The 22,305-nt window shown below is 35.4% G+C and overlaps 1 protein-coding gene across 6 annotated transcripts in view; it reads right to left on the bottom strand.

The window, feature by feature from the left end:
• Positions 1-22,305, bottom strand: part of DIAPH2 (diaphanous related formin 2) — a 992,113-nt gene that overhangs the window by 894,493 nt on the left and 75,315 nt on the right. For 4 of the 6 annotated variants that reach the window (XM_026483534.4, XM_057313012.1, XM_057313019.1 and 1 more), the window contains one exon: positions 18,583-18,603. The exons of the other annotated variants lie outside the window; for them this stretch is intronic. In XM_026483534.4, coding sequence (XP_026339319.2) covers positions 18,583-18,603 — 21 coding nt within the window. The remainder of the gene's footprint in view (positions 1-18,582; positions 18,604-22,305) is intronic. 6 annotated transcript variants of the gene reach the window in all.

Genomic DNA, 22,305 nt, shown 5'->3' with positions numbered 1-22,305 from the left:
CTGGGTTCAAGTCCTGACTCCCCCACTTACTTACTGTGCAATCCCAGTGGACTTGCTTTTCTAAGCCTCAGTTTCCTCATCTATAAAACACGGGTGATAGTTATTATGATAATCAGTTTTTACTTAGAACTTGCTTAGCACAGTTCCTGGCAGCTGGTGTCTCTAAAGGTTAGCTATTATTAAGTGTTAAGTAGAACAGAATGAATATTATATATTGCATTTGTTGGATAGGACTGCCAAACAAAACAAAACAAAACACCACAGAGTATGTGGTTTCAACAACCAAAATTTATTTCCCAACAGTTCTGGAGACTAGAAGTCCAAGATCAAGGTGTCAGCAGAGCTGGTTTCCTCTGAGACCTCTCTTCTAGACTTGCAAATTGCCACCTTCTCTCAGTGTCTTTACATGGTCTTTCTTTTTTTTTTAATTTTTTTTTAAATTTTAAATTAATTAACATATAATGTATTATTTGTTTCAGGGGTACAGCTCTGTGATTCATCATTCTTATATAATACCAAGTGCTCATTATTACACATGGTCTTTCCTCTGCACATGGCCCTGGTGTTTCTTTGTCCCCATTTCCTCTTATAAGGATACCAGTTACATTGCAGTAGGGCATACCTTAAAGGCATCATTTTAACATTAATAGCCTAAAGGCCCTATCTCCAAATAGTGTCACATTACGAGGTACCAGAGGTTAGAACCTGAACATACAAATATGGGGGGACACAATTCAGCCCCTAATATATACCTTCTCTGTTACTGGGTGGAAAATAAAAATATTCCACATAATAAGAAAACCTGAAATAATTCTAAAGAAAAGTGTCAGTTCTCTTATAACATCTCAGCTTTCAAACACAGAGGGAACCAATATGAGCTCATTTAACTTTAAGAGGCAGACAGATTGATAAACAGATACAGACAGGCGCGCGCACACACACACACACACACACATACACACATTACGTCTCTAGTATGGAATTACCAATCACATTGTAAAATAGCTCTCTGAATGCAAAACCACTCTGCCAAAAAAAGCATCATCATCAATGAAAATAAATGATTTACCTGAGGTGTACAAAATAGTTACTATATTCAATGCACAATACTTACACTGCACAAGCAATTATTTTCTCCTTAGATCACAAGTTCATTGAAGAAAGGAACCATGAGAGTTAGTAAAAATTTACAAACACATCAGCATAACTGAATACAGAAAGCTTTTGGTGTCTTTGATTAATGGTCTTAAAATTCATTTTACTTTTCTATATTGTTTTGATAGGTAATTGTGGTTACAAATATAATTAGTACATGCAATTAGTGTAGTAATCTGGGTATCTGAAATCTAATGATCACAGTAAAAAAAATTACCTTACATATTACTAATCTCACGACCACTATTTAGAGATGCAGGCCTACAATGCATTTCATAAAGCATATAAACTGGATACTAATTCACGTTATGAATATCTGTTGATGACTAATAGGAAATACATTGGCTACTATACAGTACTCAAAAGACTCCATGGGACAAGGCCAGATCCCAAGAATCTGAGGATTTTCTTCCTGAAAAACTGATGCACAAACCTACAAAAATATATATAATATATAGCTCAAATGAGAAAATGTGTGAAAGGGCTTAAAAACTCTAAAGTACTTTACATCCAAGGTGGCATTTTTTAAGATGATCATATTCTGCCCTTTTCCCATTCAAAAGAGCTAATTTTGGTTCAACCAGTCTTTCATAACAGATAAGCAAATAAAAGAAACTTGATTAACTAAAATGTGAAATGGAAATAAATATATGAGAAAAGGCCAAAATCTGATACACAATAAGTTAAATCTTTAATATTGATCATTATCTTATTGTTTCCACTTTTTTCCCCTGACAAGGTTACATAGATTAAGAAAGTACTGCCTCATAAAAAAATACTACTGTGTCATGCCACTATAAATATTTAATAGCAACAGCAAATTTTATACATACCTTTTAAAGAATACATAATATAGAGAATATAATGCTTAATAACAAAAACAAACACAAAAGAACACTTATTATATAATTATCTCATGCTTTATGGCAAATCAAAAATTTTGCCGTAATTAAAAAGTAAAGAAAAATCAATGCACTATGAAATAATGGCTGCTTTCTTTGTTTTGAGATAAATAATTGACATATAACTTTTTATCAGTTTCAGTTATGCAACATAGTAATTTCGTATTTATATACACTGGGCAATGATAACCACAACAAGTCTAGTTACCATCTGTCATTATACAATGTTACAATTTTTTTTTCTGGCAATGAGAATTTTTAGTATTTACTCTCCTAGCAACATTCGAATATGCACAACAGTATTATGGACTACAGTCACTATATTGTATATGATGTCCCCAGGGATTATTTATTTTATAACTAGGAATTTATACCTGTTGAACCCTTTAACCATTTTGCCCACCCCCACAAACCTATTCCCACTGGCAACTATCATTCTGTTCTCTAAGAGTTCCTAGAACAGTCATCTATAGTTTCTAGAATATAAATCCCTTACCTCTGTGGTTAATTCCAAAATATCGTATGATTTTTGGTGTTACTGTAAATGGAATGGATTCCCTAATTCTCTTTCTTCAGTCTCACTGTTCGTGTATAGAAATGCAACTGATTTCTGAGCATTGAATTTGTATCCAGCCACATTACTGAATTGTTCTATAAGTTCTAGTAATTTGGGGGTGGAGTCTTTTGGGTTTTCCATATAGAGTAGCATGTCATCTGTGAAGAGAGACAGTTTGACTTCGTCTTTGCCGATCTGGATACCTTTTATCCCTTTTTGTGGTCTGATTGCTGTTGCAAGGACTTCTAGTACTATGTTGAATAATAATGGCGAGAGTGGGCATCCTTGTCGTATTCCTGATCTTAAGGGAAAGGCTTTCAGCTTTTCCCCATTGAGAATGATATTTGCTGTAGGCTTTTCATAGATGGTTTTTATGAAATTGAGGAATGTACCCACTATCCCTACACTCTGAAGGGTTTTAATCAGGAAAGGATGCTGTATTTTGTCAAATGCTTTTTCTGCATCAATTGAAAGGATCATATGATTCTTGACTCTTCTTGTTGTTGTGTTCTATCGCACTGATCGATTTGCGAATGCTGAACCACCCTTGCATCCCATGGATGAATCCCACTTGGTCATGATGGATAATCTTTTTATGTACTGTTGGATCCTAATAGCTAAGATCTTGTTGAGAAATTCAGCATCCATATTCATCAGGGATATCAGTCTGCAATTCTCCTTTTTGATAGGGTCTTTGCCTGGTTTGGGGATCAAGGTACTACTGGCCTCATAGAATGAGTTTGGTAGTTCTTCTTCTGTTTCTATTTTTGAAACAGCTTCAGGAGAATAGGTATTATTTTGTCTTCGAATGTTTGGTAGAATTCCACAGGAAATCTATCAGGCCCTGGACTCTTGTTTTTTGGGAGGTTTTTGATCACTTCAATTTCTTCATGATTATATGTTTAGATAATCAATTTCTTCCTGTTTCAGTCTTGGTAGTGTATAGGTTCCCAGGAAGGCATCCATTTCTTCCAGGTTGTTTAATTTATTGCATATAGTTGTTGAAAATAGTTTCTAATGACTGTTTCTATTTACTTGATGTTAGCCGTGATCTCTCCCCTTTCACTCATAATTTTATTAATTTGGGTCCTTTCGCTATTCTTTTGAATAAGTCTGGCAAGTGGCTTATCGATCTTATTTATTCTTTCCAAGAACCAGCTTCTAGTTCTGTTGATCTGCTCTACTGTGCTCCTGGTTTCTAATTCATTGATCTCTGCTCTACTCTAGATCAACTGCCTTCTCATGAATGGGTTAGGCCTGTTCTTCTGTTCCAGCTCCAGCTTCTTGAAGTGAGAATATAAAAAGTGCATTTTAGATTTTTCTATTCTATTGAGTGAGGCTTGGATGGCTATGTATTTTCCCCTTGGGACTGCCTTTGCAGTGTCCCACAGGTTTTGCACCAATGTGTTTTCATTTTCATTGGTCTCCAAAAATTGTTTAAACTGATTTTTAATTTCCTGGTTTCCCAATCATTCTTGAGCAGGATGGTCCTTAGTTTCCAAGTGTTTGAGTTTCTTCCAAATTTTTCCTTGTGATTGAGTGCCAGTTTCAAAGTATTGTGGTCTGAGAATATGCAGGGCATAATCTCAGTCTTTTGGTAACAGTTGAGACCTGTTTTGTGACCCAGTTATGGTACTCTGGAGAAACTACCATGCGCATTCGAAAAGAATGACTATTCCTTTGTTCTGGGGTGTAGTGTTGTATATACATCTATGAGGTCCATCTGGTCCAGCATGTCATTCAAAGCTCTTGCTTCTTTGTTGATTTTCTGCTTAGGTGATCTGTCTATTGCTGAGAGTGGAGTGTTGAGGTCTCCTACTACTAACGTATTTTTATCTATATGTCTCTTTATTCTGCTTAAGAGTTGGCTTGTGTATCTTGCTGCTCCCCTGTTGGGGGCATAGATATTTATAACTGTCATATACACTTGTTGGATACATCCTTTAAGAATTATATAGTGTTTTTCTGTATCTCTAACTGCAGTCTTTAGTTTAAAATCTAATCTGTCTGATATGAGAATTGCTACCCCAGCTTTCTTTAGAGTTTCGCTGACATGAAAAATGGTTCTCCATCCCTTCACTTTCAGTCTGGGTGTATCTTTAGGTTCAAAATGAGTCTCTTGTAGACAGCAAATGGACGGGTCATGTCTTTTTATCCAATCTGCAACCCTGTGGTGTTTTATGGGAGCATTTAGACCATTCACATTGAGAGTGATTATTGAGACATATGATATTAATGATGTCATGTTGCCTGTGAAATCTTTGTTCCTATAGATTATAAATTTCTGTTCCTTAATACTCTTGGGGTCTTTTTTACTTTTATAGAATCCCCTTAATATTTCTTGTAGGGCTGGCTTGGTGGTCACATATTCTTTCAGTTTCTGCCAATCTTGGAAGGTCCTTGTCTCTCCATCCATTCTGAATGACAGCCTTGCTGGATAAAGGATCCTTGGCTGTATGTTCTTCTCACTTAGTGCTCTGAATATGCCTTGCCAGCTTTTCCTGGCTTGCTAGGTCTCTGTAGACAGGTCTGACATTATTCTGATGTTCCTCCCTCTGTGGGTGAGGATTCTCTTCCCCCTGGCCACTTCCAAGATTATATCCTTGGATCTAATATTTGCAAGTTGTACTATTATGTGACATGGAGTTGGTCTGTTCTCATTGATCTTGGGAGGGGTCCTCTCTGCCTCTTGGACACGAATGCTTGTTTCCTTTGCCAGATTAGGGAAGTTCTCAGCTACAATTTGTTCAAATATCTCTTCTAGACCTCTCTTTCTCCACCACCTCGGGGATGCCGATGATTCTGACATGGGAACATTTCATTAAGTCAGTAATCTCCCCTAATCTACATTCTTGAGATTGGATTTTTTAAGCCAAGTTCCCATTTTTTCCTTCTTTTCTATCATCCCATCTTCCAATTCACTAATTTATTCTTCTGCGTCATTTACCCTGGCCATCAGAGCATTCAGTTTAGACTGCATTTGATTCATAACATTTTTAATTTCTTCCAGATTCGCTCTCATTTCCGCCCTCAGAGATTCTATATTCTCGTTAATATTTTCATTAATATTTTTTTCAAGCCTATACATCATCTTGACCATTGTTACTCTGAACTCCATTTCTGACAATTTGGTTATATCCATATCCATTAGTTCTGTGGCAGAGGCCACAGTCTCTGTTTCTTTTCTTTTTTGGGGGGGATTCCTCCTCCTTGTCATTCTGATGAGGAGAGATTACGGATATGTACAAAGCCCAAATTACTGACCAGGACCTAAGCAATGTGCACTTGTTTTATAGGGACCTTAGGGATGTGGGCTTCTTGATTTTTCAGCCTGCCTTCTGGGGGAGGGGCCTGCTGCGCTGATACTCAGGCAACCCTGTTTGGGTAGAGTTGCCCTGTCCCCTGTGAGAGGGGGTGTGGATGGGCACAATGAGAACCGGTATTTCTGGGCTTTTGTTCTCTGGTGGCTTTTCCTGGCGGTTTTCTGTGACTCTTCTGAGAGTCAGAGCCAGAGTGGCTGTATCCTAGCCTCTGTCTCAGAACAGAGAGATTGCAGTCTATTCTCCACTGAGCTCTCCTGGCCACTTTAACTCTGTTTCTGTTGGTGCTGTTAGACATCCCACAGCATCCCGGGTTGTGTGCCCCACAGCCACTCTTTCAGTCCTCACTCCCAGGGCCAGCACCTCTCTGTCCTTTGTCCTTCTAACACCGCCAGCTGCCCTCCACTCCCATGCCCGCACCCGAGCTCCCTGTTTCAGTGTGCTTCTCGTGTGCTCTGGAGCTCCAGTTTTCAATCTGGTCACGCATGCACTCCGGAGCTCACGTTTTCGGTCTGGTCGCGTGCACACTCCTGAGCTCCCAGCCTCATTCTACTTTCTCACTGGCTACTGGTCCGCGAATCCCGCCCGCTCCCCAGTGCAGGTGTCTACTGCTTCCCGAAGCCCAAGCGCGGCAGGTCCCTCCCCCCTTCCGTTTATCTTCCGATATCTGTGTGCGGATTCATGACTCCCCACTTCGTACATCAATACTCAGCACCAGAGATATTCGTTTGTAGAGATCCTGATGTATCTACCTACGTCTCGGGCTGATTTCGTGGGTGTTGAGGATGATCTGGTAGCTATCCAGTTTGATTCGGGGACCAGATGAAAAAAGGTCCCCTACTCCTCTGCCATCTTTTTTCTTCCCTGATCATATGATTTTTATCCTTCACTTTGCTAATGTGGTATATCACACAAATTGATTTGAGGATGAATAATCATCCTTGCATCCCTGGAATAAATACCTCTTTATCATGGTGTATTATCTTTTTAATTTATTGTTAAATTTGGTTTGCTAGTATTTGGTTGAGGATTTTTGCATCTATGTTTATTGGGGATATTGGACTGTAATTTTCTTTCTTTGTGGTATCTTTTTGAATGGTTTTGATACCTGGATATTGCTGGCCTCATTAAAATGACTTTGAAAGCTTTCCCTTCTCTTCAATTCTTTGAAAGACATTGAGAATGATAGGTATTAAATTTTCTTTAAGTGTTTGGAAGAATTCATGTATGAAGCCATCTTGTCCTAGATTTTTCTTTGTTGGTGGGTTTTTGATTAGTGATTTAATCTCCTTACTAGTAATTGATCTATTCAGATTTTCTATTTCTTTACAAGTCAGTTTTTAGAGGACTGTACATTGCAAGAAAGGTATCCATTTCTTCTAGGTTATCTAGTTTGTTGACATATAATTTTTCATGGTGGTCTCTTATGATCCTTTGTATTTCTGCAGTATCAGCTGTAACAACTTTCATTTCTGACTTTATCGGAGTCCTTTCTTTTCCGATTGGTGAATCATTCTAAATGTTGGCCAATTTTGTTTATCTTTTCAAAGAACCAGCTGTTAGTTTCATTGATCTAATTGATGTATTTTCATTTTAGTCATTATTTCATTTATTTCCACTCTGATTTTTGCTATCTCCTTCTTTCTACTAACATTGGGTGTCATTTGTTCTTTTTTTAGTTCTTGTGGGTGGAAAGTTAGCTTGAGATTTTCTTGTTTTCTGAGGTCGGCCAGTATCTCTAGGAACTTCCCTCTTAGAACCGCTTTTTGCTGCATCCCATAGTAAGTTATATTTCTATTTTCAACAGTCACCAAGGTATTTTTTTTCTCCTTTGATTTCTTCTGTTTACCCACTGGTTGTTCAGTAGTATGCTGTTTAATCTCCACATTTTTGTGATTTTTCCAGTCTTCTTCTTGCAATTGATCTCTAATTTTGTACCACTGTGGCAGTCAATAAAGACAGTTGATATGATTTCAATCTTATTAAATTTATTGAGACTTGTTTTGTGGCCTAACTTACAATATATCCTGGAAAATTTTCCATGTGCATTTAAAAAATGTATATTCTGTTTTGGATGGAACATTCTGTTTATATCTATTAAGTTCATCTGTCTAATGTATCAATTAAAGCCAATATTTCCTTATTGATTTTCTGTCTAGATGATTTATCCATTCACATAAGTAGGGTATTAATATCCCTACTATTATTGTATTGCCAATTTCTCCCTTTAGGTCTGTTAATATCTCCTTTATATATTTAGGTGCTCCTATTGGGTACATAAATATTTACAAATGTCATACCCTTTTGTTGCATTGATTCCTTAGTCATCATGTAGTGCCCTTCTTTGTATTTTATTATAGTCTCTGTTTTAAAGTTTATTTTGCCTAAAAAAAGTATAGCTACTCCAGTTTTTAGTTTTCACTTGCATGAAACATCTTTTCACATCCCTTCACTTTCATCTGTGTAAGTCTTTACATCTGAAGGGAGTCTCTTGTAGGCAAGATATAGACGTGTCTTATATTTTTATCCATTCAGCCATTCTACGTCTTTTGATTGGAGAATTTAGACCATTTACACTTAAAGTAATTATTGATAGGTATGCACTTATTGCTATTTTGTTCATTGTTTGTGGTTCTCTTCCCTTATGGTTTGATTACTTTCTTCAGTGTTATGTTTAGATTCCTTTTTTATTTACTTCTGTGTATATAGATTTTTACTTTGTGGTTACAATGAGCCTCACTTATAAGAGGGCATATATATAACAGTCTATTTTAACTTGACAGCAACATAAGTTTTAATGCATTCTAAAACTCTACATTTTTAATCCCGTCCTCCCCATTTTATGTTTTTCCTGTCACATTTTACGTCTTTTTTATTTTGTGAATCCCTTGATTGATTATAGTTCAACTAGTTATTTTTACTACTTTTGTCTTTCAACTTCCATACTAATTTTATAAGTGATTAATTTACTACCTTTACTGTATATTTACCTTTGCCAATGAGATTTGTACTTTCATATGTTTTCTTATTACTAATTTATGTCCTTTCCTTTCAACTTACAGAAGTCCCTTTAACATTTCTTATAAAGCTGGTTTGGTGGTTATGAACACCTTTAGCTTTTGCTTATCTAGAAAATCTAAATGGTGACACCTTGTCAGATAGAGTATTCTTGGTTGGAAATTCTTTCCTTTCAGCACTTTGAATATGTCATTCCACTCCCTTCTGGCCTGCAGAATTTCTGCTGAAAAATCTGCTGCTACTCTCATGGGATTTCTCTTATATGAAACAGCTTGTTTTTCTCTTGGCACTTTGAAGATTCTCTCTTTAACTTTGACATTTTAATTATAATGTGCCTTCGTGTGGATCTATTTAGTTTCTCATTTGGAACTCTGAGCTTCCTGGATCTGAATGTCTGTTTTCTTCCCCTGGTTGGGGATGTCTACAGCCATAATTTTTTCAAAAAAGTTTTCTGCCCCTTTCTCTCTCTTCTCCTGGGATGCTATAATGAAAATGATATTCCACTTGATGTTGTTCTATGGGTCCCTTATGCTATCTTTGCTTTTTAAAATTATTTATTTTCTTTTTGCTATTCTGTTTGAATGAGTTCCACTGTCCTGTCTTCTAGATCACTGAGCCTTTCTTCTGCTTCATCTACTCTGCTGTTGAACCCCGCTAGTGTATTTTTCAGTTTAGCTATCATATTCTTCAGTCCTGTGACTTCTGTTTGGTAGTTTCTTATATTTTCTGTCTGTTGGTTAAAGTTCTCACAGCGTTCATCTAATCTTCTCCCACGTTCAGTGAGCATCTTTACACCCTTTATTTTGTTGTTTTAGTAAGTTTTTGTTGCAATTCCCTTTAATAATATTCCCTCAATTAATTGCAACAAAGTGGAGAACATACAGTAGCTAATCAAATAGCTTCAAGATGTGTATGCATAACAATAACCCTTTAAAATAATTTTTTCCCGAGAAGTTTCAAAGTTAGTTTAAGAATGGAAAAAATATTGGCTAAAATGTCACTTTTCTTACTCAAACATCATCAACAATAATATTTGCCTATGAAATTGCTTTACAGTTAGAAAAATGTGAATCTCATGCCTCAGTCTACATACCTAGATTAGCATCATGACAAGAATTTTGATGTGATGCAGTAGGTAGAAATGGTTGGCTCCTGTCTAGGAACAAATTTTCCTAAACTGGCTGTTCAGGTGAACTCTTTTCTTTGAACTCTTCATCAGGTAAATTACTCATCTACCTTTCATTAACATTTTTTTTCTGAGGTTTTATCTTTTTCTCTTATTTGCAACATATTCCTCTGTTTCTTCATTTTGCTTAAATCTCTGTTTCTATGTATTAGGCAAAAACAACTACCTCTTCCCATCTTGGGGAAGTGTTCCCTTGTAAGAGATTAACCCAATCTTTAAACCTTGCCATAGCTCTTGGTTGTTTCTTGAACCTTTGTGATTGTCTCAGTAGCCTGATTTATTCTTAATAGGTCCCAATGTTGAGGATGTACCAATACCTGTCAGTGTTCCAGAAGTGATCTCAGAGAATCAGGCTACCTGGAATCCAGACCAACAGGTAGCAGCTTTTAAAGTGTATAAATATATACAGTCCTCTGGGATCACAATCATAAACCCTACTGACCTCCAGACCAGGCAATCTGGAGGTGTCCCCAGGATGACAGTTGCGAAAAATCGGGGCTTCAGAGGCATGTATAATCTCTTTTTTGGGAGGGGCCAGTGAGCTATAGTGAGGCTAAAGGAGAGCGCAAAGATGGCTTTCCCTAAACTACGTTCCCTGAGAGCAGCTCCACAGCCTGTAGATGTGTGGCAAATCTGAAGTCTGACCCTCAGACTAAAGCTCCACCGCAAGTAAACAGAACTTTTTCACAGAATGACTCATGGTGTGTTTCAGTCTGCTCTGTTTTGAAGGAGATTTTCAGCTAGTTTTCAGGTCTTTTGCAGAGGGAACTGTTCTATTTGTAGCTTTAGATGTGGTGTGTGGGAAGATGTGAGTTCAGGATCTTCTTACTCTGCCATCTTGTACTGTCCCCTCAATGACTATAGGTGCTTTAAATGTCATATCAAGTATCAGATTTCAAATGTATTACTCTATCTGACTATACACACAAAGAAATATCATCAACAGAAATTTCTACCATGATTACAATTAAAATGCACAGAAAATAAATTTGCAGTGCAGAATCCTAAATGAAAAGTTTATCTTCTTGTTTCCAGTATCAGGATATATTATAAAACATAACCACCCCATACTCATAAATATTAATGTAATCAACTTACAAAATATATGCCTAAACATAAAGTCAATATTCATACTTAGATGTTTCTAAATGCCCAAGGTATAATGACTTACTAATATTTTATAATCTATGTTGTCTTAGCATTCCTTAAACAATAAATTTAATCTGGCATGATGAAATAATGTAATTTGTGACAATGCAGTGGAAGGGAAGAGATTGATAAGAAAATGTTCTAAAAATGAATGGAGATTTTAATAATAAACTTTTCAAAATATATATGGAAACTCCTATCCAAAACAAGTATAACACACAAGCTGGCTTGCAGTATTAAAACATAAGGAAATGGGAATACAGCTACTCACTGAACATAATAATGAATGTGAAATTAGAAAAGACTGAAATTGAAACTTTAATAGTGCTCATGCTATTTTGAAAAGATCCCTTATAATATACCATCATTAAACAGTCTCAGGTCTTATTTTCATCTGATTACCAAATGAGTTTTTCTACTTTACATACACTAGTTAAAAATAATTGCATTGATTATTTTTATTCTGATTGAATTGAGATTTTTAACAAAATTGTCATCCCATAACACTAAATGTTTTATAGTAGCAACTTCCCTAAGATTTCTAAGCCCATAAGAAAAAACAATCAAACTGGAGTGTAAGAAAGCCATGTTTTATCATGAAGCAGCTACTTCAAACTCCAATAATTAATGTTTTGTCTCCCCCTTCTGGACTACACAATTATTTTTAAAAACTCGCAAAGATTTGATCTTTTTTCATAGAATATATTCAAATAATCAGCCTGATACAACTATAACATTACATGAAGTAATCATTAAGATATTATTCAATTAGTAAACAAAATTTCAATGTAATAATTCAACAGGAGCTTAACAGCCCATAAGTACATACTGTCAGGGTTAGTGGTATTTTATGGATATTAAGATTACTAGGGGGGTTATAGTATGGAATACATCAACAGCATTATGAATATATTACTTTGAGCCTGACCATAAGTTTATACTTTAACAGGAAATTTCATTCTGTATGACCTTCTTCACCAGCATGAGGAAACAAATTTATTTGGCTCTATTTTGTGAAAAAGGTCGTACAATATTCATTCTGTCAGGGGCTATAGTCTCCATGTTCTAATTAGGACAAACAAAGATACATTTGTTCCTAACCTTCACCTATGATGGGGTTGTCCTTTTCACTCAGATTATTCAGAAACATTGCAAAGGGTACAAATGTAACGTCTTAATTATGTAAAATGGCTTATCTAGTAAGCAATACTACAAGCCACCAAAATGATTAGCTCCTTTCTATCTGGGTACACTGAGTCACCTAGAAGTATACATAGCCTTAACTGCCTAATACAGGTATTAAGGCTTCAGTTTATAAACAGGTAAATGTTGTTAGAATGATAAATATATGTTTAGTAGCAATGTGCAGGGAGTATATTCAAAATAGTAAAAATAGGAGTTTATTAAAACAGTGAACCAAATTGTAAAATTCTACTCTTAATGCTACAAGTGCTAAAGAAATGTTCTTGTGTGGTGATAACTTTATTCTAGTTTTTGCGATTTTACTAATTTCTCCTTAACATATCTAACTGAACTCATCATTTTTTAATCCAAATTTAGTCTTGCTCCTGATTTCTCTATGATCTCCAATCACCATCATTTCAGTCACCCATGCTTGAAATTTCAGTCATTATTGTTGCACACATCTCCTCTGCCCTTTTCAATCATTTGCTGAGACTAATATATTTTCCTTCCACAATCACTCATCTATACTCCATTTAGTTCTTACTAACCACTCTCCAGTGAAGGGTCCTATTATTTAAATTACTACAACAACCCCCAGCTTCATCTCCCTGCCTTCGTTTCTAATCTCTATTTCTACTGCTCAATTAATTTTCCCCAAATATAGCTCAGATTTTGCCATTCAATTTCTCAAAACCTTCCAGGATTCCTCTCTATTAAAGTGCAACTCCTCAGCATATCCCTGCCAAAATGAACTTAACCTACCTTTCCAAATGTACAACCCACTACCATACTTAACCCATGTTTTTAGTCACCTTAACTAGCTCTTGTGGTTGGTTATTAAATATGCCTATACCTCCCCTTATTCAACCCCACTCCAACCACACTAGCCTCTTTGCTATTCTACAAATACTCAAGGCACAGTCCTGCCTCAAAGCCATGGCACTTGATGTTCTCTCTGCCTATAAACTTCTTCTATAAATACTTATATCACTCTTCCCAATTTCATTCATGTCTCTGCTCAAATGTCACTGCACAGAGAGCTCACCTATCTAAAATAAAATAGCACATCCCTGATCACTCTCAGCTTTCTCCTTTTACTTTTTTTTCTTTCACAGCACCTACCACCACTTGCCATTAAATTTGATATGTGTCATTGTCTGTCTCCCCAGTATAATATAAGCAACTTGAGGAAGTTATCTGTATGGTTCATCATTCAAGCACCTAGAATAGTGCCTGGCACGTAACAGGAGTCCAGTAACTTTTCGTCAAAAAAAAAAAAAAGAAACTGTGGTTAGAGAGGTTAACAAGATCACAGAGAATGAATGAATGAGTGGTGAATCACGGGTTCAAATTCAGGTCTTTCTGACCCCTAAACAAACACTATTCCAAAAACACCTACTATTGCCCTAAGCACTCAACTATTTATGTTGCTAAATTCCCTTATATTTAACACTATAAAGTCTGGTCATTATAATTCTATTTTCCAATTATCATATATAATATTTTTTCCCACAGAAGGATGGTGGTTTTCCCACCTGTGGATAAATTATTCCTGGCTTGCAATTAAATCAAATCAATCATTTTAGCTGTTTTCTAAATCTGTTTTACACAATGTGTTAATAAATAATAAAAACAATTTATTTCAGTTCAGAAAGTTGTACAACACTTGTTTAGAACCAGAAGATATTGAAAAATTCATTCGGTTCTTTCTATCTCTAACCTGTTCCAATTCTCTCTTGCTATTTTAAGATACCTACAGGAAAATATTTTATCATTTCCCTTCACAGATCGTATCTATAACATACCTTCAACTATTTAATAAAATGTTTTAAATAACCTTGTCATTATTACATTGAGACCACATATGAATTTATTTTTTCCTAAAAGCCCAACAATAATATACTACACAGCACATAGCTTCCAATAAACAGCAAAGCATTCTCCTTTTTCCATCTAACTGAATCTTTCTCAACATTCTTGATCCAGAATAAATCCTATCAAATAGCACACATCTTGAATACTTACCAAAAAGAGAGGCTGCTCATAGTCTTATCGCATTTTACCATGTAATCTTCATGTTTTTATGTTCTTCATTCCAAGCATTTTATAGAATTGAATACATTTAGCAAAGAATGTAATTTAGACCTACTACTTGCAAGCCTCTTTGTACACTAAATGTATTAAATATAAACATAAGCTTCAAAATCATCCTGAATTTAGTATTGTTATCCTCTTGTTTGGATGGGGAGACTGAGGTTCAGAGAGGGTATAACAGTAATCATCTAAGGACACAGAGCTAGTATACAGCAGAGTGGGAATCTGAACCCAGGTCTATTTGTCTCTAAACCCATGATGTCTACTGAAATTTACATCCTTTCATAAGCTCTATACTGTGGACATAAAAATACAGACCCACAGGATGATAGTATTATTCAAGGATATACATTACTATAAACTAAAATAATTTAATACTAAAATAATATAATACTCCTAAATATAATTTAGGAGTATTATAACAGAAGCCCTTAAGGAACATGTAATAGAAAGTATAAGATAAAGCAGAAAGTGATTCCTTAAGGCAGTTAAAAATAAAATGCTACAGAAGTTCATATAAATTACTAGGCAGAAATTGAGAGGGATGACTTAGGGGTGGCAATCAGGACAGGACTCAGGGAGGCCTGTGGAGGATGGGCAGAACGTTGACAAAAAGAAGAAAAACATTCTAGGCAAAAAAGAGATAACAGGATAAGCAAAGTCAGAAGAAAGACTGCATGTGGCTGGGGAGGGGTGGTTATGTTCAGGTAACAACAGGCAGTTTTCCAGTCTGATTTTTAAAGCAAATTAATAAAGAATAATGAAAAGTAAGGCTGACAGTAAAGACTGAGAGGGCTTCAAATACCCCCATTTCTGCTTCTAATCACCATTAGAGAGGCAAAAGAAAAGACAGAGCCACGCAGACCTAGTTCATTACATATTCCATCTTTCTAATTTCAACCTAGTTTTTATAAGACTTATTTTTTGACCAACATATATAATCTCTAGGCAACCATAATGCTTAAAGTGGTTATTTCTACAATGTATTCTCTCTGGAACACTTTTATGAAATTCTTATCTGCCAATTTTATCAATGAACACACACTTCCCATCTTTTGAAGACTAATGAGACCATGAAAAATAAGCCCTTTTGTACCTGACTTTCCACCAGAGTGATTTTAATGATTGTTTTCTCACTCCTCACTCTAGCCTTAAAACAAAAAAACAAAAAAACAAAGAAAAATCTTCCCCCTTAAGGCACCCCTCCCACCTAAACTCTAGAACTAATCCCTCATTTCCTCTAGAAGCGGATTCCCATAGTTTCCTCCCTTTAAGATTGCAGGATATGTGATGCAAATTCCAATGTGAGAAGCAGGTCACAGATAAGACGTGGGTGTAAAATAGCTTATACTGAAGAGCAATCATAATATCCCTCTAATTACACTGTCTTTCAAAAACGCTCTCAGACAAGATGAAATTTTTCCATGAACGATACATAGCCTGTTGGCCTGCCACTTTTCAACCATTTACTACATTGTACCTATAAGGCCAATGCTTACCTCTCTTTTCCATTAGACCTAGTATTTTGAGTAAATGAGCTATATTCACTGGGGAAGAAAGACATGTAAATGATTTATTATAATAAAACAGATTCAAGGTACTACGGAAAGAAGGAGTTATCTAAGACAAATTCTCCTAAGATTGACATGAAGCTTAATCCTGATGGATATTTAGGAGCTTTCTAGGGACCCTAAAAGAAAAGGTCATTCTAGCTCAGAGAAATAGACTATGCTTGATTTAAAGGTATTAAAGAGTAGGATGTTAAGGAATTGCCAAGTGTTCCTGTATAAATAGAGGACAGGCACATGTAAGAATGGAGATGGAGATGAAATTACAAAAAGGAGCAGGGATAAGATTGCAAAGAGCAATAGGAAGCCATTTGAAAGTTTTAAGTGGGGGAATCAGCACGATCTGTGTAACAGTGTAGAACATGCATGGCCAGGGTGAGAAGAGTGAGTATCAGGAGACTACTTAAGGGGCTATGGGCAATTGCAGATGTGGTTAATGATGAGTCTAAAGTAAGGAATCAACAGTATGAGTAATTAGGGGAGAGAGTTGAGAGTTACCTAAGAGAAATAATCAACTCCACTGCATATGGAGAAATCAGTAATATTTCACCAGCTCTGGCATAAGACACGCAGAGACCAGGCTAGCTTCAGCCCACATTAAAATGAGCTCAAGATTCCTTTATCGCCCAAAACTTTATTTAATCCCACCCTCCTACATCTAGCCCCAGTTTAATACAGGTCCTCACTGATTCACACAAAAGTCTCCTGGAAACAAATCTCTCTCCATCCTAATCCAGTATTTCTCAAAATATGCTCTTCAGCCTACCTTAAGAGGATCTCCTGTGGTGCTTGATAAATATGCAGAATTCTTGGCCCTATCCTAGACCTCATGAGAGACAAATCTGGCATGTTTATACACTTTCTAATTTGAGAACTATTGGCCTAATTCAGCCTACCTACTACTATCAAATTTATTTTTCTTAAACCCTGCTTTCCTCATGTCACGTCCCTGTTCAAACTAACTTCTAATCTTCTACCTGGACTTCCAAGATCCTCTTTCAACTTGATTTTTAAAGCTTTCCAATATACATTCTTTGTTCCAACAAAGTCAACTTCATCTCTTGCTTGCCTCTTCTCTGCTCCCTACCCACACAGTTTGGTTCTTTCCCTAGGCCTTTGCATCAAATATTATTCTCACAATCTGAGAGCTTCTTTGTTGTCTCATCTCCCTTATCAAATCCCAGCCATCAAAACTAAGGATTCTTAAAAGTCCAGCCTAAATCCAGAAATTTGCATGGAGTTTTCTCTAATTACTCTACCCCTACTTCTCTCTTCTGCTTACGAGTTCCTAAAACACAATCAGCATGCAATTTAAGGACTGATTCTTTCCACATATATTAGTAAAACTGTAAGATCTTATCCTTATTTTCCAGTCATCAATTAACCTAACACAGTTCTTGGCACATAATAAGCACTAAAGAAATATTTGCTGATGTTTGAAATTACCCCAAAAGATTGATGGCTTGTTGCCTGTGGATGTCACATAAATTAAAAGAGGAAAAAAAAAAAAAAGACTAACTCAACTTTTAAAAGCAAAACAAATATTAAATACATTCACTATTCTGAATACTATGGTACTTAATAATGTTACAGATGATGTTTTTTGCCGTGTTCTCTAAATACGGACTGCTTAGTCATGAACACAAGGTGTTTACAAGTACCTCTGAATTACAATACAGGCCTCAGGTTGTGATCTCAGGGTTCTGGGACAGGGCCCAGCACTGGACTCTGCACTCAGCATAGAGTCTGCTTAGGTTTCTCTCTCTTCCTCTCCCTCTACCCCTCCTTCCACTAATGTGCACTCTCTCTCTCTAAAATAAATCATCTTTAAAAAAATCTCTAAAAGACAGCAATAGAAAGAACCTTAAAAAATAATGTATACCAATCACTTCAATTTATCCATTAGTAACTGAACCTCAAAGAAATTACATGATTTGCCCAAAGTCACACAGCCATTTAGTAGCATCTAAAAAAAACAAAGACCTAGGCCTCTTGACTGTACATCAAAGGTTGTTTTCATTATACTATGTGCTCAGTGATACTAAAATCAAAGTGAGATACATTAATAAGAATTCCTGTTAGCATAAGCCAACCTATTAGAAGTCTCTCCCTGCCATCCTAAGAAACTGAGGTAAAACACCCAATTTCATCAGAATCGTAAAAACTGAATCATAAGATCATAAACGTAGGTACAACTCTAAAAAAAAATAAGTAAAACTTTCTAAAACAAAATATACAAGCATATTCCAGTTCTAAAACATTTGCAAAAGCCACAGAAAAAATACTTACCATAGCTAAATTCTCATCACCTGATCTTAGTAATCTCACTACTTTGGTAAAATGTACTCCAAAAGAAAAACCAAACATATAGAATACTATAAGCAAAAATCGCTGAATTCCCAAAAGCACAAATTCATATCTAAGGGTAAAACACGTCTTTTGTACTCACCATAACTTTACTTCCAACTATCTGCATGCAGTGGTCAACGGAGAGTGGTTATGGTGTAAAAAAAAAAAAAAAAAACAGCAACAGTATTAGTAATCAGAAGCTTTTCGCAGAAGTTAAGTGTTTAGTAAATTAGTAAATAGCTAACCTTACGTATACTTTTAATACTTCAGATCTAGAGGCTAAAACAAATATACCAGTATTAATTTCTACCATATTTCAAAAACATGTAAAGTCTGCAGAATAAGGATTCCCAAATAAAAGAGTATTACTGTTTGAGGATTTTTTAAAAATACTATACTGGGCTTCTACAGTAACCAGGCATCAGATATTTTACCAGCCCACAGCCACTCAAAAAAATTAGCAATAGAAAACTGAATTTTTTTCCAAACAATGTTTTTCTTTCCTCATTAAAACAGGTATAATATTAAGGATGAAATAAGACATCTTAGAATATAAATGTTGCATTTAAAGTCATGCATTATGAATTGCAGGTTAAAAACTGGAATATTTTATATTATTTTAAGGTTTTTAATATTGTTTTATATTATACTTGAAAATTAAAAAGAAGATAGATTGCTTGTGATTCTAGTTTTCTGGGTCATCCTAGCATTTGTACTATAAGCTCAGATAATATAACATGAAGACAAAGAAGCAGTTATATGTAAACATGCAGATATTCATAGGGAGGAAACAGTTCAAAACCTGACACTTTGAGCTTTCCTAATAGATAAGAGAGAACAGAATTTCTGAGAAGCTGAATTGTGTTTAAGAAAGCAAAAAGTGAGGGGCGCCTGGGTGGCACAGCGGTTAAGCGTCTGCCTTCGGCTCAGGGCGTGATCCCAGCGTTATGGGATCGAGCCCCACATCAGGCTCCTCTGCTATGAGCCTGCTTCTTCCTCTCCCACTCCCCCTGCTTGTGTTCCCTCTCTCGCTGGCTGTCTCTATCTCTGTCGAATAAATAAATAAAAATCTTTAAAAAAAAAAAAAAAAGAAAGCAAAAAGTGAAATCACAGTCCTAACATAATTTTATGCCAAAACTCAATTATAAATCAAATCGTTATCAGATTCCTACACTTAAATATCAAGCAATGTCCAAAAAAGAACTAATGCACAATCTAAAACCATTAATCTGATAGTAGTTATTATCAGTATGCATTCTATTTTCCAGCTAGCACTTTTTTTTTCCAGTTAGTACTTTAAAAAGCAAAGAAAATACTGAAATCCCAGGTAGAATCCTAAATTGAACAGGATACCACAAGACACAAAGGATACTGACAGTTGCCAAGCAAATTATTTCAGAGGAATCCATGAATCTCCAAATAGAGAAGCAGCTTTCTTAAATATTCATTCAACAGACTATTTATAGGCAGTGATTATTTAGTTGAATAAAAGCCTCTTTGGTGCCATTAACATTCTTCTGAATTGAAAGATATGCTATTGACCTAAATTATTTCCCGACCTAAAAGATAGAGGTCTTATTTGTCCCTTGTTTATTTAGCACAGACAGGAGACTAAAACAAGAATGCAAGCCTGTTTTAATTAAGGCAAGTCTATACTCAGTGAAACAACGAGAATATAGCCCATTAGTAATTCATTATAATTGCAAAATGATTCCATTTAGCTAAAGCACATACAGTGAACAGATTAGACTGACCAAGGGAAGCTAAAAGAAACAGGTCTGGTCATGTTTGACTTCAACTGTTTCACCTGAGAAAGAAAATATCTGCTAATGGCAAAAGCAAAACTGCAATACATACATACACACACAAAGAGATGTACTGTGACTTTCAACTACTTGTTACATGGGTCAATCTAAAAATTTTATAGATGTATTTGGTATCACCATTTTAAATTATTTCCTATTGAGATTTTTTAAAATCAGTGATACCTATCAATGTGTCATGTGTCTTAAAAATGAGCTTTACATATTTTAAAATCTCAACTTCAAAGATTGTGATTTAAGTTAGAAATAAACTAGTTTCTTAATATTCTAATAAAGACATTGGCTTTTGGCAAACTAATGTTAGGATTTCAGTGACTAATTTTTCATCATGAAATGTCTATATAGGCTATTAAGATAGAACATACAAGATCCCCTAAATCACTGATATATTGTGCCTCTTTCAGGATTATGAATGGGTATGACAATGTTTGCAATATTAACAAAGCTTGGTTTTCCATTTCTGAAAATATACACTCGTGTTTTGAAAATACAAATTCTTTCAGATTATTTGTTTCCAAATTATACACATGTACTGTTATAGATCAGGTTCATAACCGCACCTACTATAATGAGCAAATGAGTCCAGTTTGTGCAGAGAAGAGGTTCTTCTCCACTCCATTATTTAAAATTCATTCATCACTGATAGACTTATTCAAGATGCTTTTTTCCTTAACATTCACACAATTTAATATCGTCTATTATGGAACCTTAACAAGAAAAAACTAAGCAATGGTTTTCATCATTATCTTTTAATTTCCTATATATTTTTCTTCCATGCTTATTTTAGCAAAGTTAATTACATAACAAAAGATCTGTTTACTTTAGAAACAGCTTTTGCGCAAATACCTATCAGTTTCATCTTGCTTCACTGTCTTTCCTACTGAGTTCATATTTTGTTTGTTTTTCAATTCTATGCAAAATGACTAATGCAGGTGTTAAAGGGGGAAATGTACAATTTATGTTTAAATTTAAGTATAATTCTTACGTTTTATATGTGACTATAAAACATTCTTCATCAGGAACACTGGCCCTTAACTTTGTTTTTACTTCCAGATTAAAGTTTTGACTACTTATAAAGTATTTTCATGAAGATATGATTACAATCTTATCAACTTTAAATGAAGAAACATTTTTTTAAGATTTATTTATATTAAAGAGAGAGAGCACGCATTCGAGCAAGTGGGAGGAGGAGGAGAGGGAGAGAGAATCTCAAGCAGACTCCACACTGAGTGTGGAGCTGCATGCCAGGCTCAATCTCACAACCCTGAGATCATGACCTGAGCCAAAACCAAGAGTCAGATGCTTAACCAAATGAGCCACCCAGGTGCCCCAACGAAGAAACGTTTTTAATCAGTGTATCAATATAATGAAAAAGTAAGCAAAAAAGGTAGAAGATATGCAAAGCATGTCTAAAGCCTGCTGAAACATAGCAGATGGAAACCTTGGTTACACATAGGTAAACAGCCATATATTAAGCTACAGTTTATGCAAATATTATTGTCATGATCATGAAGGGGTCAAAGACAAGAGGATTGTTTGTCACAGAATGGCATCCCTCTCACCTTCAAAAGGAAAGTACATAAGGAATTTTCTTGGTTTTAACAACAGAAAACACCATACTAATTAATGTCTCCCCAAGAACAGGCATCATAACATTTGGTCCATGCAAAAATATTAGCAAATAAAATGTATAATCTTGAAACTTTAATGAAAGAGCTATATGAATGTCAGGTGCTCATATGTAAGCCAAATGAAACAAATAAGGGTCATATACTAAATAGTTACAATACTAATTTTGAAGGTAATGCCTGAAACAGAATTTTCATGTCTTTTGAGAAGCATTCAATTTCTACCTTTCAAATAAAGCAATTCAAGAGAGCTCATCCAACATTTACACAAATTTTAGCATTTTAATGTGAAAAACGAGTATATAACCTAAATGTACATGTCTTTGGTCAGCTGAAGAGGAAACAATATGAGAATAAATAAAAACAAGTTCT

The sequence above is a fragment of the Ursus arctos genome, chromosome X, assembly GCF_023065955.2.
Source record: "Ursus arctos isolate Adak ecotype North America chromosome X, UrsArc2.0, whole genome shotgun sequence".
NCBI classification, from domain to species: domain Eukaryota; kingdom Metazoa; phylum Chordata; class Mammalia; order Carnivora; family Ursidae; genus Ursus; species Ursus arctos.
The sequence above is the reverse complement of the archived record's forward strand: the minus strand, read 5'-3'. Positions and strand labels throughout refer to the sequence as shown.